This window comes from Sander vitreus, chromosome 1, assembly GCF_031162955.1.
Source record: "Sander vitreus isolate 19-12246 chromosome 1, sanVit1, whole genome shotgun sequence".
Taxonomy (NCBI): Eukaryota; Metazoa; Chordata; class Actinopteri; order Perciformes; family Percidae; genus Sander; species Sander vitreus.
Window position 1 is genome coordinate 28,969,356 of NC_135855.1, and position 15,399 is coordinate 28,984,754.

At 39.8% G+C, this 15,399-nt stretch overlaps 1 protein-coding gene across 1 annotated transcript; it reads right to left on the minus strand.

The window, feature by feature from the left end:
- Window positions 1–243: 243 nt before the first annotated feature.
- Window positions 244–15,108, minus strand: zdhhc7 (zDHHC palmitoyltransferase 7). The gene is made up of 8 exons (XM_078251764.1): window positions 14,945–15,108; window positions 13,222–13,320; window positions 7,151–7,501; window positions 5,792–5,916; window positions 5,513–5,609; window positions 4,846–4,927; window positions 4,185–4,315; window positions 244–3,632 (listed from the first exon to the last, which is right to left on the minus strand). The coding sequence occupies exons 3-8, from the start codon at window positions 7,493–7,495 to the stop codon at window positions 3,450–3,452; spliced, it is 963 nt and encodes a 320-aa protein (XP_078107890.1). The 5' UTR covers window positions 7,496–7,501; window positions 13,222–13,320; window positions 14,945–15,108; the 3' UTR covers window positions 244–3,449.
- Between the last annotated feature and the right edge of the window lie 291 nt (window positions 15,109–15,399).

Below are 15,399 nucleotides of genomic sequence, written 5' to 3' on the forward strand. Positions count from 1 at the left end.
CCCCAGTACCCCCATTTCAGTTACTGCATATTGTATCTTAATTTCAAGTAAAACTAACATCCATGCAGAGGTTGTCCAAACTGACACACTCCCTAAACTGCCATCTATCCCAACTTTTACTAGTTCTAGCAAATCTGCAGCATGTTATGTCAGTGTGATACCCAAAACACTTTCTATGTTATCCAGAAACATAAAACCAGGAGTAGACAAAAGTAATTGTGTATGATGGACAATCACAATGTATAGCTTTAATTTAATCAAGTTTATTATGTAAAAGAATGACATTAAAAGATAAAAGACATTATACAATTATGACACATTAATTAAAAAAAAAACATTCCATTGATATATTGTCAATAGTAACCTTTATACTTTGTTAATAAAGCGGAAGGACTTTTGTTCTTGGGGAAACATTCTCCCAGAGAGAGAGCGAGAGAGAGAGAGAGCAATGGCAATGCTAATGGTAATTCTGAGATCAAACATCCATCCGGTTAAGAATCATTACTAAACATCACAAAATGTTTAACATTTTCTTGCACAAATCCCCCTTAACTGCAAACTAGTGTGGGAAAAACCATTGACAGAATATTGTTGTATTGGTTAACACAATTTTGCACAGTCAAACAATTCTCTCCCCATGTTGACTGTATGCTAATAATATTAACATACAGTCAACATGGGAACTTAATAAGTCATACAGCAGGAGATGGAACAAAATACTATATTGGTATAACGCTTTCAAATCTGAATTCATTGATTTTGTTGGTGAGCATGAATGTAAAACTACATACCCTGTAACAGAATCCCAAATTAAGTTTGGCCATTAAACAGGACCATCTTATTGTGAAAACACTTATACATCAACCAAGCTTACCCAAATTATACCAGTCAACATCAAATATACATATTCAACACAAAAAGATTTGTCAATCCATAATTAGCTCCGATGTCCTGTTACTTCCTACAAATACCACAAAAAGTTTAACAGTGTATTAGTCCTGCCACTGTTAAGTTCTGCTATTCTAATGACATTTTGTGTTTATTAGACTAGTCCTATTGGCTCTCAATGTAATTTTGCCACCAATACCTGCAACTATTTTTACTAACAGCTGTTGCTTTATGAGCAACATATTTGTGCATCTGCCACACTAAACAGTATGACATTTCCTGTTTTCTTCATCTTATACAATCCATATTCCATTTATGTGCATAGGATTTTTATAGATATGCTGTGTGTTCATTTTGCACCTTGTAAATAAATAAAAAAGGTACATTGAGCATGTACACGCAACACAGTACTTGCTGAATGAACCATGCTGAGTGTTGAGAAAGCATGACATGAAAAAGAAAGTTATATTGTCCCAACATTTAATCTTAAAAGTGTTGCTGAGGTTATGCAGTCCAGCAGAATAAAATGAGAGGCCAACGGTAATAAAAATCCCCTGATGTGAGTTAGCTTTCAGTGCTGTATCCCTTAGTCCCAAAATAGATACATTTTACATTCTAATGACAGCATGTTTCTGAAAAACATTAAAGCCATAGAGCATCAGATATAATTTAGTGTAAACAGTGGAGTTCCTTCTGACAACCACAGATGACAGCAAACAGCAGTATATTGTCCAACACGCCATAAAACTGAGACTTTGAGAATCTAGATTTGACATTATTTTTTGACAATGCCAGCAAATGAACTGAACTCTCGATTCAAAAAGCCACATTCATCCAGTGCAAAACAGGCTCATTAATAATGCAGAATAAAAATGAAAATCGTTTTCTTAAATATGGCAATAATGACAACATTTTTCAAGCTGATAAATTCACTTAACTGAATGATAAAAAGAAAAAAAAACATGGATAAGTGTTCTCATAACACTAGAAAAAGTAGCTGCTACTGTCCTGCCACTACAAGTTACAGGCCTGACATTTCTGGAGTAAAGTAGGAAAGGTCTCGCAAGCATCGGCTGAGCTCCCAGAGACTTTGTTCAGTATTAAAGCTTGTATAATGAGCCTGGTACCTCAGCCTCTTTCAGCAAAGCAGATCCTTTTTAATTCTACAGGCTGGCTGCACAATAGGGCTTGGCTCTGTAGATCAGCGTGAGCTCACAATGAGCCAAAAGGAGGTTGTGCTAGTGTTTATGTTCTCCTTTTCAAAATGTTGCATCATGTCTGAAACTGGGATCTGTCTCGAGGGTTTGTAGCGTTGTTTTTCAGAGTTTAAATGCTATGAAATCTTACCCAAGTGTTCTTGCATGTGGATTCCTACTATACACAGAAGTAGCCTTCAGTTTTCCAAATTAGAGAGAAACTGTGTATGAGTAAAACACTTAATTACTTTCTGTCTTTTCAGCAGTCAAAGTTATTCAACCTGAATCTCTTCTTTATGAAAACATATATCAGTGGTCTGGGGCTCGCTGATCGTTTGGAGATAATGAGATGTGGAGCAGCATGTAAAAGTGGTGGAATGGCAGATTTATGGACACGTACGTACAACTAATTAAAAACTATGATTTTTTTTTTTTTATCTAAATGAAGTAATCTCCAGTAAGTCATTATGGTCAAATGTTGAGGAGATTTCACTGATGAAAGGTAAAGAAGCTTCAGCAGTAATTTAAAAAACAAAAATAATTTCCACTGGCCCGAGTAACCTCAAGAATCAACAACTCCAGCCCAATGAAGGAAACACAAGACCACTCAGTCCTCTTGAATAAGAATGAGGCTCGTGTTCACAGTAGCCTGTTCACTGATTTGAAGATAGTGAAAGCCTCATTTCCTGGCTGAGACGCTGACTGATTGAGCTGCTATACATGCAAATCAAGGCAGCACAGTTCCACTTGTGATGTCCACTGTGCTCCATATCCAGACTCTCTCTCAAGTGCCATGTAAGTAGTGCATGTCCTTGACTGTGATTCCCTTCCCTACTGGGTCCAACAGAACAGTTTCAAGCATTCCCCCATTTAGATCCACTTGTTTGTCTCCAGTGATGATGAGAGATATGTTGCCGATTCAAACACTATTCTTCAATCTCATGTCTGCAGCAAAATAAACTAACTGATGTAGTTGTGTACTGAGGGTGCATGATTTGAGTTCAAACAGCACCTACGAGGAATAAAAGACCCACTTGAGTTTACATACTGCATGCTTTACCTAAAAACACACAAACAAACCAAAACGTCTGCTGATGTTAGAAACAATATTCCAGTTGTTCAGCACACTCGTGCAGACCAAAGGAGCTGGGTCTACATCAGCATGTGAGAGTGAGAATACAAACTTTTAGTGGTGATTGTGATTGACTGGGGTCCCACTGGAGCAGCCTGTCTCCCTGTCACCCACACATGAAGGACAGCCTCAGGGAGCAGAGGTCCATCCGAGCCGCCGCTGAGGAGGCTATACAAGAAATCTTGCTTCAGAGACGGTCAAGTGTTGGCGAGCTGCATCCGTCTACCCTGCTCTCAGACAGAAAACTCAGACCCGCCGCGGCGAGCATGGGTCAACAGCAACAGGCGCCGCAGACGCAGGCCTGTGAATGGATTGCACCACTGCAGGGAGGGCGAACCCCCAAACACAGCTCTCATTCCATCCCATCTCATGCGACGCTCCCACATGGGCTTCTCATTTTTAAGACGTTCAATCTCCTGCAAGACATGCATAAAAGAGCCCTCATTAAGTTTGTTTTGGCTCATTAGCATGCTAAGACACAATTAAATTACATCTTTGTTCAGTGTTTTTCATTTGTGTACTGCTGGCTGTGACATGTGACTTTCCCTCCAGGGATAGATAGATAAATAGATAAGTAAGTAAGTAACTAACTAACTAACTAACTAACTACATTGGCATTGGGACAAACCGGAGAGAAAACCGTAGCGTATAAAATTTATACTTTATTTCCTCATCTGAAAAAACAAAGTATTAAACATAACTAATATCATATTAAGAGCCAAAGGTATTTATCAAGACTAAGGTTCCCTTGTCATCTTACCCTCGCTGCCACACACACACACACACACACACACACACACACACACACACACACACACACACACACACACACACACACACACACACACACACACACACACACACACACACACACACACACACACACACACACACACACACACACACACACACACACACACACAACTTGTTGAGAGGAACAAAGCTTGTGGGGTGCAGTGGATACTGACCGTCTCGTCATTGCAGATGGAGTGGAGCTGCGTACCAAACATTACAGCTGTAAAGGTGAGAAAGAGGATGGCTTCGAGACAGAGGAAGATCAGCAGCAGTACAGACACCCCTGGAGAGAAGTCACTGCACTCTGGTCACAGGAGGAGAGGAAGAAAGGTGTGCGTTTTTATTTTTGCACTGAACAACTGAGATGTCAAATGAAACAGACTGAATTAACAATGTGTATATTAATATAGGACTGGATGTGCACACAGTTACTCTAATGTATCCTCTCCCAAAACTATTGCCTCATTCCAACAAGCTGGAAAACTAAATATTCACCAAACAAAAGGTTTGCAACTAAGGATGGTCTGGAACACTGGTTAGCATGGAAAACATATGGAGCATAGAGAAATATTTCCTTGCTAAGTCAGAGTATCATTTTGTAGAGGGCAGAAGAGGCTCGAAGAATGAAATACTATCTTTATTTACTGGTTCAGGTTTCAGCTGTTCTTACATGATAACGATCCCTTTCCCTTTTCCACTCTGCTCTCTCGGTCATCTCGATAAGCAGTCTCAATTTCTTGTATAAATAGCTGTATTTCTGACTCATCTCTGACATTCTGTTTTTGTATTTTTGACACACGTCATAGTCGATGCTGCAACATAGAGAGGCCTTACCGTTCCACTGGACTTTAATACAGGTGAAGAAGTGCATACCACTGAGGCCCAGGGCATGGGCAGAAATCAAAGCTATGTACATCTGCAGAAAGAATAAGAGAGAAGGAGGAGATGTAATGAGAAAAAAAAAGAGACCAAGAGAAGGCAAAAAAGATTCCACTCTTATCCCACAAGGTTGGTATGCAGATACTGTGGTAATGCAGGCTAGCTCATTTCACAGTTGTAATAAAACTTTAAAATCTTTTGACCTGCAGGTAAAAAAAACAAACAAAAAAAAAACTGTGTGGTGCTGTGTTGCTTTAGTTTTTTTACTATAAACCTCTCCATCTGTGAGGAGCGCAGACTAAACATTTCATCTCACAGGTGACCTTGTACTGCTCAGCCATAAATGACAGCTTTATGTTTCTGTCATCAAAAAGTTCCAGTCAGCATATAAAGCCATAAAAAAGCGCTGATATTGTTGAGACTAAACAAGTGTCTGTTGTGCACTACATCACTGTAAACCTCAGCTGGTGTGTGGATTCCAGACAAATGTGAACTTGTTGTTTTTTTTTGGTTTTTTTAAATGTATTTATTATAATGAACATTAAGTGACTCAGAGGAATTATCATATCCATTAACTGTGTATTTCCTATCCTTACCACACCCCTGTGAAAATAATACTTACAGTGAAAAGTACAAAGAATCTCTGATTCTTTTCTCCCACGCAGTTATTGACCCAGGGACAGTGGTGATCCATCTTCCGGATACATCTTTTACAAATACTGCAGGCAGGAGAGAGAAGATGTTCACACACACACTGACACACACACTGCTAAACTAATGCCATTTACACAAAATATGCAAATACAGACATTAGTAGTACAACTTGGATGCGACACAGTGGGGTAAATAAGCATGTCACAATTTAATTCTGTGTAAAATTGACCACAACAATTAGACTGACCTGCAGTGGTGTGCCCTCTCAGGCTTGATGCTGCAGCATTTCGGACACTTGTAGATGACCTCGCCAGGCTTCAGCTGTAAGCTCTCCATGTACTCCTTGGTTGCGTTGCCCTTAGGAACTGCACCCTAAGGAGTTACAAATGTCCAAATAAAAGCATTATACCATTATAGATCAGAGAAGTCAAGCTGTGTAACTTTGTGTGTATGCAGCAATTTAACTACTGTTTTTACGTTTTTAGGCCTGTGAAAACACCCAGGACTTGTACACACAATAATTACTCGTCTCATCTTTGGGAGTTAAGTAAGATTGGATGTTTAACTGAATTAGCAGGAAACACTGACTCTGCTGGATATTTCTTCAGCACGACATAATGAAGGGTTTGGTACATTTCAACAAAAGTAATCTCTTTGGCCTGGGAGCTTCCAATATAGCCATTACCTGATTGAATCACAATCGGGTGTAACTACCATTTAAAGTCAAATGCACAATTACACTTTAAAACCTGTTGGCACACTGCTGCATAAACTTTGGTGTACTACTTTGGGCATTTAAAGCCGCAATTGTTAAGGTTGTGCTGTTGCGAAGCTGTCATCAGGCATCCAGTTCCTCTGAGTAAACATGAGTCAACATACAGCAGCAGCACAAACAGTATTTGACCTACAGCCCCCTGAAGTAGTGCTGGGCAATATGGAGAAAATCAGATACAACGATATTCTTGACCAAATACCTCGATGTCGATATATACAGTATATTATATAGTGCACCAATGACAATTGGTGCTTTAACAAAATATCTTCACAATTATATTTTAGATAAATAATCATCAGTAATGGGGATATAATGACCAAAGTGGTTAAAGGCAAATAATTAATAATATAATAATTAATGCAGCTTTTAAAACCAGGAAAGTGAAATATATTGCCAATTAAAAAGCAGCTGTCAATGGAACTAACTACATCAAGTCAATTGAACTTTGAGGAGATAAAGTATTTTTAGTTCCGATGGGATGGAAATGCAAACATTCAATTCCTGACTTTGTTCCTTGGCCTTTTATTGTCTTTTATTGTTTGGTCAACAACAACAAAAACAGTACTGTTCTCAGATTAGCAAATTAAATGTACTAGGATGCTCTACACAGTTTCCCCCATCCAGCATTCCTCACACACTGCCCTTACATCAGTGATGGCACTGGCGATGCTTCCCAATTAAGCTCCAAATTGAGGGTATCTTTTTTTTATTATAGTATCATAAGCTTTGTCTTACTCACCGACTAGGTTTCCTCTTCCCTTCACACCCTCCCACCCTCTCTCCATCTGCATCCTCAACCTCACCCACTCTTACTTTCCTTAACATCCTTACCGGGTCCGTCAACATGGTGCGCAGATGTGACGCCAATGCAAGCACGGCCAGGGAGTTGAAGGTGGCCCCGTTCAGCAGCGAGTACCAGAAGTTCTTGCCGGGCAGCAGCATGACAAAGTTTACTACGAACTCAGCATACAGCACCAGGAACCAGGTCATGCCTGCACACACCATCCCACAGCTGTCCTGAATGAACCACATTGTGCGGTTCCCTGCGGTGTGACCAGCGTGGGGACCACCAACCATCACCCCTGCCGCCAAGCTCCCCGTCTCCACATCTGCACCTGCCGACAGTAGCGGGTGATGCTGCTCCATATCTCGCAGTCGGTGGTTTGAAGACTGCATCCTGCCCTAGGGGAAGAGGAAATATTTCAAGCAAGATTAAATTTAGGTCTACGGTCTATTTTTTAACCAATGATTGGCCTAAATATTTTCTGTTTATATGGTACTGCTGACGGCGACTACATCATATCCGTTTTCCAGAGGTGGAAAGTAACGAAATACACTTACTCACGTTACTGTATTAAAATATATATATATATATATATATATATATATATATATATATATATATATATATATATATATATATATATATATATATATATATATATATATATATATATATATAGACTAAATATAAACTTAGACTAACGAAAACCGAAAGGAAGAAAAAATAAATAAATCACGCCCGGAACCACCACAGTGATGAATGATCAGTATCTAGGCTGGCTACCAGGCGCCAAGTCTTTCTGTAGGAGAGTGAGAATGAGATGGAGGTGGATCAGGCGAGCGACGATGGTTCAGAGACTGCTTCAGTAGAAATGCTAGCTGAAACATCGAATTCTGCTGCCCAAAACGCCGAAAATTAAAAACAAAATAAATAGTTTGGGATTTATGACCCCTTGTCCTATTTTCACTACATGGGAGAGATCCCCCTCGCCCCGTTTTACAGTTTTATTTAATGTAACTAAGTAACTTTCACTTAAAGTACATTTTAAAATGAACTACTTATTACTTTTACTTGAGTCATTTTTCAGATAGGTAATTTCACTTGTACTTGAGTAATATTTCATCAAAGTATTGGTACTTTCATTTGAGTACAATATTTTAGTACTTTTTCCACCTCTGTCGGTTTCCAGCAATACAGGCCGAAAGCAGAAAATCCATGTTATGTACGTCTTTACAAATGAAATAAATGTCAGACTGACTGACACGTGAAATGCATTCTTTTTAGAAAACAATTTGTTTTTAGAAATGTCTCACGATACATTGTCTCTAGAAGTGTATTATTCAACTTTTGTTTTTGTTAACGAAGGAAAAGAAAATCGCAATCCTCAATACTATCGAATTGCAATACTTCTAGAACCGCAATAAAAGAAAATCGCAATACATATCAAATCGGCGCCCATGTATCGTGAAAGAATCGAATCGGGACAAAAGCGTATCGTCCCAGCCCTAATAAATACGCACCATATTAATGCTACGTTGGGTTAAATATATGTGAGTTAAAAATGTTTGAAACATTACCAGGAGAGGGGGATTGAGAGAGACTGATATGAAGGCAGGGAAATTGAGGAAGAGAAGATTCTCATAGAAGAGAAGTTGTAGGAAAATCTAGGATACAAGGATGCATATATACATTTACTACATTAATGTTTACATTCAGCCTATTCATTTGCAAATACTGTCTTCCATACATTTATATTACCTTATTTTACATGTATTATGTTATATTTTATTCCTATATTTTAACTTGCACTATTTTAGGTCTCTTTTCTTAAGATTCTCATTTAGTTTTTTTTTTTTTTTACTTTTACTTTTTATACATATTTGATTAGCATTGTTGGAGGGAGCCTGAGACCCAAGATTTTCAACGACACTTGAAACTTGGACACGCATCACAACAGCTAATAAGAAAATAAAAAGGAATAATATCCAAGACTCAAAGTGAAAAGTGGATTTTTTTTTACCATTACAGTACTGATATGCAAACTGCACAAGTAGGATATAATGTTTATCAAATGTACTGCGTCTCTGAAGGTATTCCATACAGTACAAAGAGCAGGCTAAATCATGACACACTGACATTTCTTTCATGAAATAAACAAGTCACGGAAGAAGTTTACAGCCTTGAGCTTTTCCTTTCAGAAAAGCCCAGTTAAACTATGGGAATATTTTGTCCTGCGGTTAGCTGTACTAAAAAGGTCACAGGGTCATCGAAATCATCAGGAAACATCACATGAGAGCCTTGAATATCTTCATATTTATGGCAATCTGGCCAGGAGCTGTACATACAGTGCTCAAACCAAAGTGTTGGACAGAAAACCAACTAACATTACCATCCTTAAACCATGCCACTAGCGGGGGCAAAGAAAATGTATGAACAATGGTGAGTCAACTTTGGACCCAACTGTTCAGGGCCCTTTGAGCCATGCAGATGTTATTACAAAAGACATGAGTCATTGGAGTTTCTTTCTTTGTATTTATGTCAAGGCCATAAAAGGACGTTCATGACCTTCCTGAGAGACTCTGTCCGCAGCTTTAAGATAAATCAATGGCTGACCTGATCCCTTTAGGAAACTGATCCTGCAGCTGAGGAACATGTGAGGAATACAGGCTAATAATAATAATAATAATAATAATAATAATAATAATCATCATCATCATCTGTACACCCGGTTAGGCCTACCTCCCGCTAGCAAGATTCAATTAGACAAAGTACACGAATTAAACCTGGCAGTACAAAAAAATATATACTTAATAATCTGTGATTTTAGTTTATTTGGTGTAAAAAGAAAATTCATATTGCAATTTACCGTTAGATTTGTCAGAGGTCAGATCCAAAACACCCATCCGTCTCTGCCCAAATAATCACTTTGTGTCCATTTTGAAGACCCAATCATTTGAATACAATGGAACGCAAAAGATTTCTACTGTTACTATATTGCAGCAGATTTAATGTGACAATGAATGCGTATTTGCTCATAAGCACTAACACAGGATGAAAGCCAGTGACCCAACTAAAAGACAATAGCCATCCATTGAAGAATCCTGTTTAACATGCTTTTACACCTTACCAGTCAATCATTATTTAGTCATTGTTTAACCACAGGCTTGACTTAAGTTGTTAGGTAGAGGTGTTTATTGCATTTGTTGGAGCAGTGTTCTGGTAGACTTTGAGTTAATGCTCTGAAGCAAAGGACTGTTTCCTTTTGCTAAGCATTTTAATCAAATGAGACATTTCCAGTGAGATGGGTGGTGCAGAGCTAAGCTTTCAGTCTTTAGCTTACTAGCCAACCAGGCGGCCTTCCAAGCCCCACACATCGTTTCTGCTTGCATCCAAAGACTTTCCATGTCAGTGGGTGTCATCGAAATTGCTTGCAAAATGGAAATGCCAACTGGGACAAAAGGTTTTTGGCCTGCAGAGCTGAAACCCCACACCAGCAAAGACGTCTTCCTGACAGCCAGAAAAACAGAGATCCAGCTACAGTAGGAGGCTAGCTCAGGCCACACAGTGATTCAATAGGAATTGATTCGGAGTCAGTATATTTGATGCGTCTCCTGCTCCTGGCTATTAAAGGGTAACTATGCAGTTTTTTTTTTAGCTTAATTTACCTTAACTGAACAGCTTCTGAGTCATTGGAATGGTTATATGACTTTTTTCGAGTTGAATGGTGGTCGTCTCGCTTCCCCCTAGTGCCCGTGAGAGGAAAAACCACCTTTGCAACTTTCGGCCGACGCGCCTACCGGTCTGGCTACTCCACACAGCATTCGGGGATGGGTGGAAAACGTGCTCTGGTTTATTGATATTTCTTTAAAACCAATGACAATCGTCTTGGGCGGTGCTAAGCACCGGAGAAAAGCCGCGATGACGCCGCAAAATATGCTTTTTTATTTTTTTTTAAAAAGATCTTTTTTTGGGGGGCATTTTTAGGCCTTTATTTCCACAGGACAGATGAAGACATGAAAGGGGAGAGAGAGGGGGAATAACATGCAGCAAAGGGCCGCAGGTTGGAGTAGAACCCGCGGCGTCAAGGAGTAAACCTCTATATATGTGCGCCTGCTCTACCAACTGAGCTAACCCAGCCACACCGAAGAAACTTGTTTTTTTACGTTTAAATGTTGTTTTAGTCGTACAACAGAAAACTCAGATTGGACAGATAGTCTAGCTAGCTGTCTGGATTTACCCTGCAGAGATATGAGAAAAGGTTAACCATAGTCCTCATGAATCGACCAGAATTTAAAATGCCAGCACAAAGAAAGCCCAAGGCAATGGATATCCGGCCTAAATGAGTGAAATCCGGGGGATTTTCCGGCGGCAACGGAGCAATCCCGGAAGTGGAACGTCAAGGAAATGGACTAAATAAATTCGTACTGAACTGCCTTTATTTGTTTTTACATTTTTCTGCATCAAAAAGATCAAGGCTGGACATGACACTGGAGGAAATCACGGTCTCAGGATTTCACACATCAAAATGACTGAGGCTACTGTTAAGAGCATCATCAAGTAAATACATTGACCACAAAAGACAAGATGTATCAGGATCTGTAAGTCAGCTCAAAAAAATGGTAGTAACTGATTCATCTGGCTGCCTCATACATTTACTTTGCAGGGTTAATCAGAGTAGTATGTCACAAGGACAAGACAAAATGGAAAACATTCTCAGTTTTTGCAGGTTGGGAAATATTGGACACAATATGTATGTATGGGGAATTACTCAAAGCACAAGCACACAGGTTGGCTACATGTGTTGGAATAAAGTTTTAAAGTTAAAGCTGCAGTGGGTAAAATGCAAAAAAAACACGTCAGAATATGAAGTAGAGTGCAGCTCTCCCTCGTGTCGCACAGTCTCTCTCTCTCTCTCTCTCTCACTCTCTCTCACTCACTCTCACTCTCTCTCACTCTCACTCTCTCTCTCAAATAAAGCCAAGAGGAGGCGCAGAGTCTAGTTTTTCAGAACACTTGAATTACAATTTGCTAAAGGATTATTATGGAATGTTTGCCCAATGATGCCAACGGTGCCTACCACAGCTTTGAGTGGAAGTTTCTAACCATAGAAGCTGAGGGAAAATGCTAGCAATGCCAGCAGACATTTTTGGACAACTTAAGTTCTACAACGAAACCCCTTCCCCTCATTATGCCCGGTCTGTGAAAACGTATAATTAAACAAATGTCAAGAAATATTACTATTTGTGGTAGCATGATGAGTGCCTACCAAAAGGGGCCTCTGTCTATTAACAAGTGTATTAAAATACAAACAATGTTGTTTACCATGCATCACCAGCAGCATACGGTTTTTCTGTTGTCCTTAATAGCGCAAAAAACGCTCTTGCCCAGTACAAGGCGTATTGATTTTTCTGTGGTCAATGAAAGGGAGGTCCATTAAAGCCACACCAGCTGGTTGACCAGCTGTCTGCCCTTCCTAGTCAGAGGGCACAACACAAGAGCCACTAGTCCCCCATCTCTCCCCTCTCCTTATCTCTCTTCTTCTCTTCTCTCTGACCTACTCAACCAGCAGTGTCATCCTGCTCAGATCACTTTGCAGGGTCACTCTGTTGCAGAGTCATCACACACAAAGTCAGAGCAAGGGCTGGCGTTTACGGTCAAAGAAAATTAGATGAAACAATAGCCAAAATTATTCCTGAATGAAATGGGTTTCGATTTGCTAAGTGAGTTTATGTTTCACTGTCACATTTCCAAATTGCCAAACAGCTTAATGGCCAACCTAATGTCAATCCTACTGAAAACAATGAGAACCAAAAATAAAACCTGGGTGAGAATGTTGACACTACTGAATACATCAAGAATATAAGGGCCAATAACACTACAGGTTGCAAATGACTTTTCAGGCCAATGTTCTCCGGTACAGACAGTTTAGTAATAGTCTACTGCTCAGTGCCTTTTTAGAAACCCTCCTGCCAAATTGAGAAATGCCACTCTTTCGGCTTTTGTATAAGAGATAAACAAATGACATGAGGTTAGCTGCTTTGCTCTGTTTGCCCTTGTTATTCATTCGGCACTGTGAAACAAAAGACATGTAAATTGGGAAAAATGTAGGGCAACCTACCTAATATGTTCTCTCCTCACAATAACATGCTGTGGTGTGTACGTCCTGGACCAGCATTCAGGATGAAGTACATAAGTAGGCTGGCATGTAGGCTGAGACCTGAAAAAGACAAACACACGCAAAATGTGTTTAATATCGGAATCAAAACGTAATAATATAAAAACACTCACAACACACCTACTAAATTTGTGAAGGTTATGGTATTATGTTTTGTTTTAACTATATATATATATAAAAAAAAACGATTCCTCGAATAACTCGAATAGTTCGATTACAAAAAATTCTCGATGCAAAATGATTTGCCTCGAAGCTTCGTTAAATCAATGTTACCAACGTTGTATTGCTGACGTTTCCACACGGATCATTATTATTGTCGCACACCAGACGCTGCTCAGTCTGTGTGCGGCACATGCCAGAGAGTAAATAGTGAGGGGCTAGGAGAGACAGGCTGGAGAAAACGACAGAAAGTGTCCAAAGTTTGGAATCAGTTCAAACGTAGTTAAAACGAGAACTCTGTATAGTGTGTCTACTGAAAAACCAAACTAGCTTACCACAGTAATAGCACGACGTCAATGCTTCAGCATCTCAACAGAAAACATTTCTCAGTTGTATGGACGATGAAACTACACCAAACACACCAACTACCAAAAACAAAGACAAGAAAATACGTAGCAGTGACCACAATTTGATCTAAAGAGCCGACTTGTTGACTATCCCGTCAAAGAAACAGCTGATTGTTCCGCACCATTTTCTCTCACTTTCTCTCTTCACGGAGAAACAGCTGATCAACGAAGTAGTGTAGACCAACCGTTAGAAACACCTCTCAATAAAATGCCATAAAGTTCAACAGCACCGCACTACAGTCTCCATTATGACCCTACCTCTTTCAAACAGTTTCAACAAAAACGTAACATTACAACCTCCATGAAGGAAGGATGTATTACAGGGATGTTGTATTAGACTGCATTAGGTGTACCCAGTAAACTGGCAACTGAATTTATAAACATTTACAGCTTCCACACATTGTCACACGTTTGTACAGTGATTTCTTCCTCCCCAACTGAATGAGTCTGTGTGTGGTGTCCAGGATTTTGCAAGTCTTCCTTTTTTATTCCCAGGAAACACACCCATCACGATAGCTATTCATTGCAGTGTGGTGACACTGCAAGTACTTTCTGCTAATAGTCTGTTGACTAATCACAGATTTACTTCTACTGACTTGACTCTATGGTGGAAAAAAATTATCCTGTCTAGAGTGTTTTGACCATCTCAATAGCTGAGGTCTCTGTCCAAACCACCGTGGTAATACTGACATGCAGCAGTTACTCATATGCAAGCTACCGACAATCACTATCGACCATATCCAGGCGTTCAGACCACAGACTGAAGCACCTCAACACATTAGTCAGAAGTGACTGAACTTAGAGCCCTTCATCACATCTCTGCTGCAATAATACATGTAAAGGTCGTGACTGAAACACACACACACACACACACACACACACACACACACACACACACACACACACACACACACACACACACACACACACACACACACACACACAGCAGCTTGCTAGCTAGCCTGACACATTGGATGGTAAATCTAACTTGCTAACTAGCCACCAACAGAAGCTAACACAGCTAACGTTAGCATGCTAACACTGTATGCGAGCTACGGGAGCAAAAGCAGAGCCTCCCGAGTGACAGCTAAATGGCATACCTTAATAGTTCTAATTTATTTCATCGGCAACGCCGTCTTAATACATCTTGAAGTCCCGTTTGAGCTAAACTTCAGTTCCAACGAAGCCGTACCCACAGCAGCAGCAACACATTGCTCTAACAACGGACTGACAGTGACCACCAGCAAGGTAACGACCGAGCTTCCGGGGTCGCCTCGGGTTTCTCCGTGACTATTCGCACATGTCCGGCGAAATAATATTTGCTTAAATAGCTTCACCTCGTGGATTGTGACAGAATTGCAACTACAAAACTGCGACAATCTCAGTTTTCCGCTACCGCGTGCTATTAGCTAAATACAGTGACAGTACAGTACTGTCAAGTGTAAAGTACAGTTTACTTGACACTCTCAAGTAAACTTTGAGAAACTATACTGCATTGAAATACTGCAGTTTAAACTATCATAATTAAGATAATTACGGTTTGTAAAAGTACTTT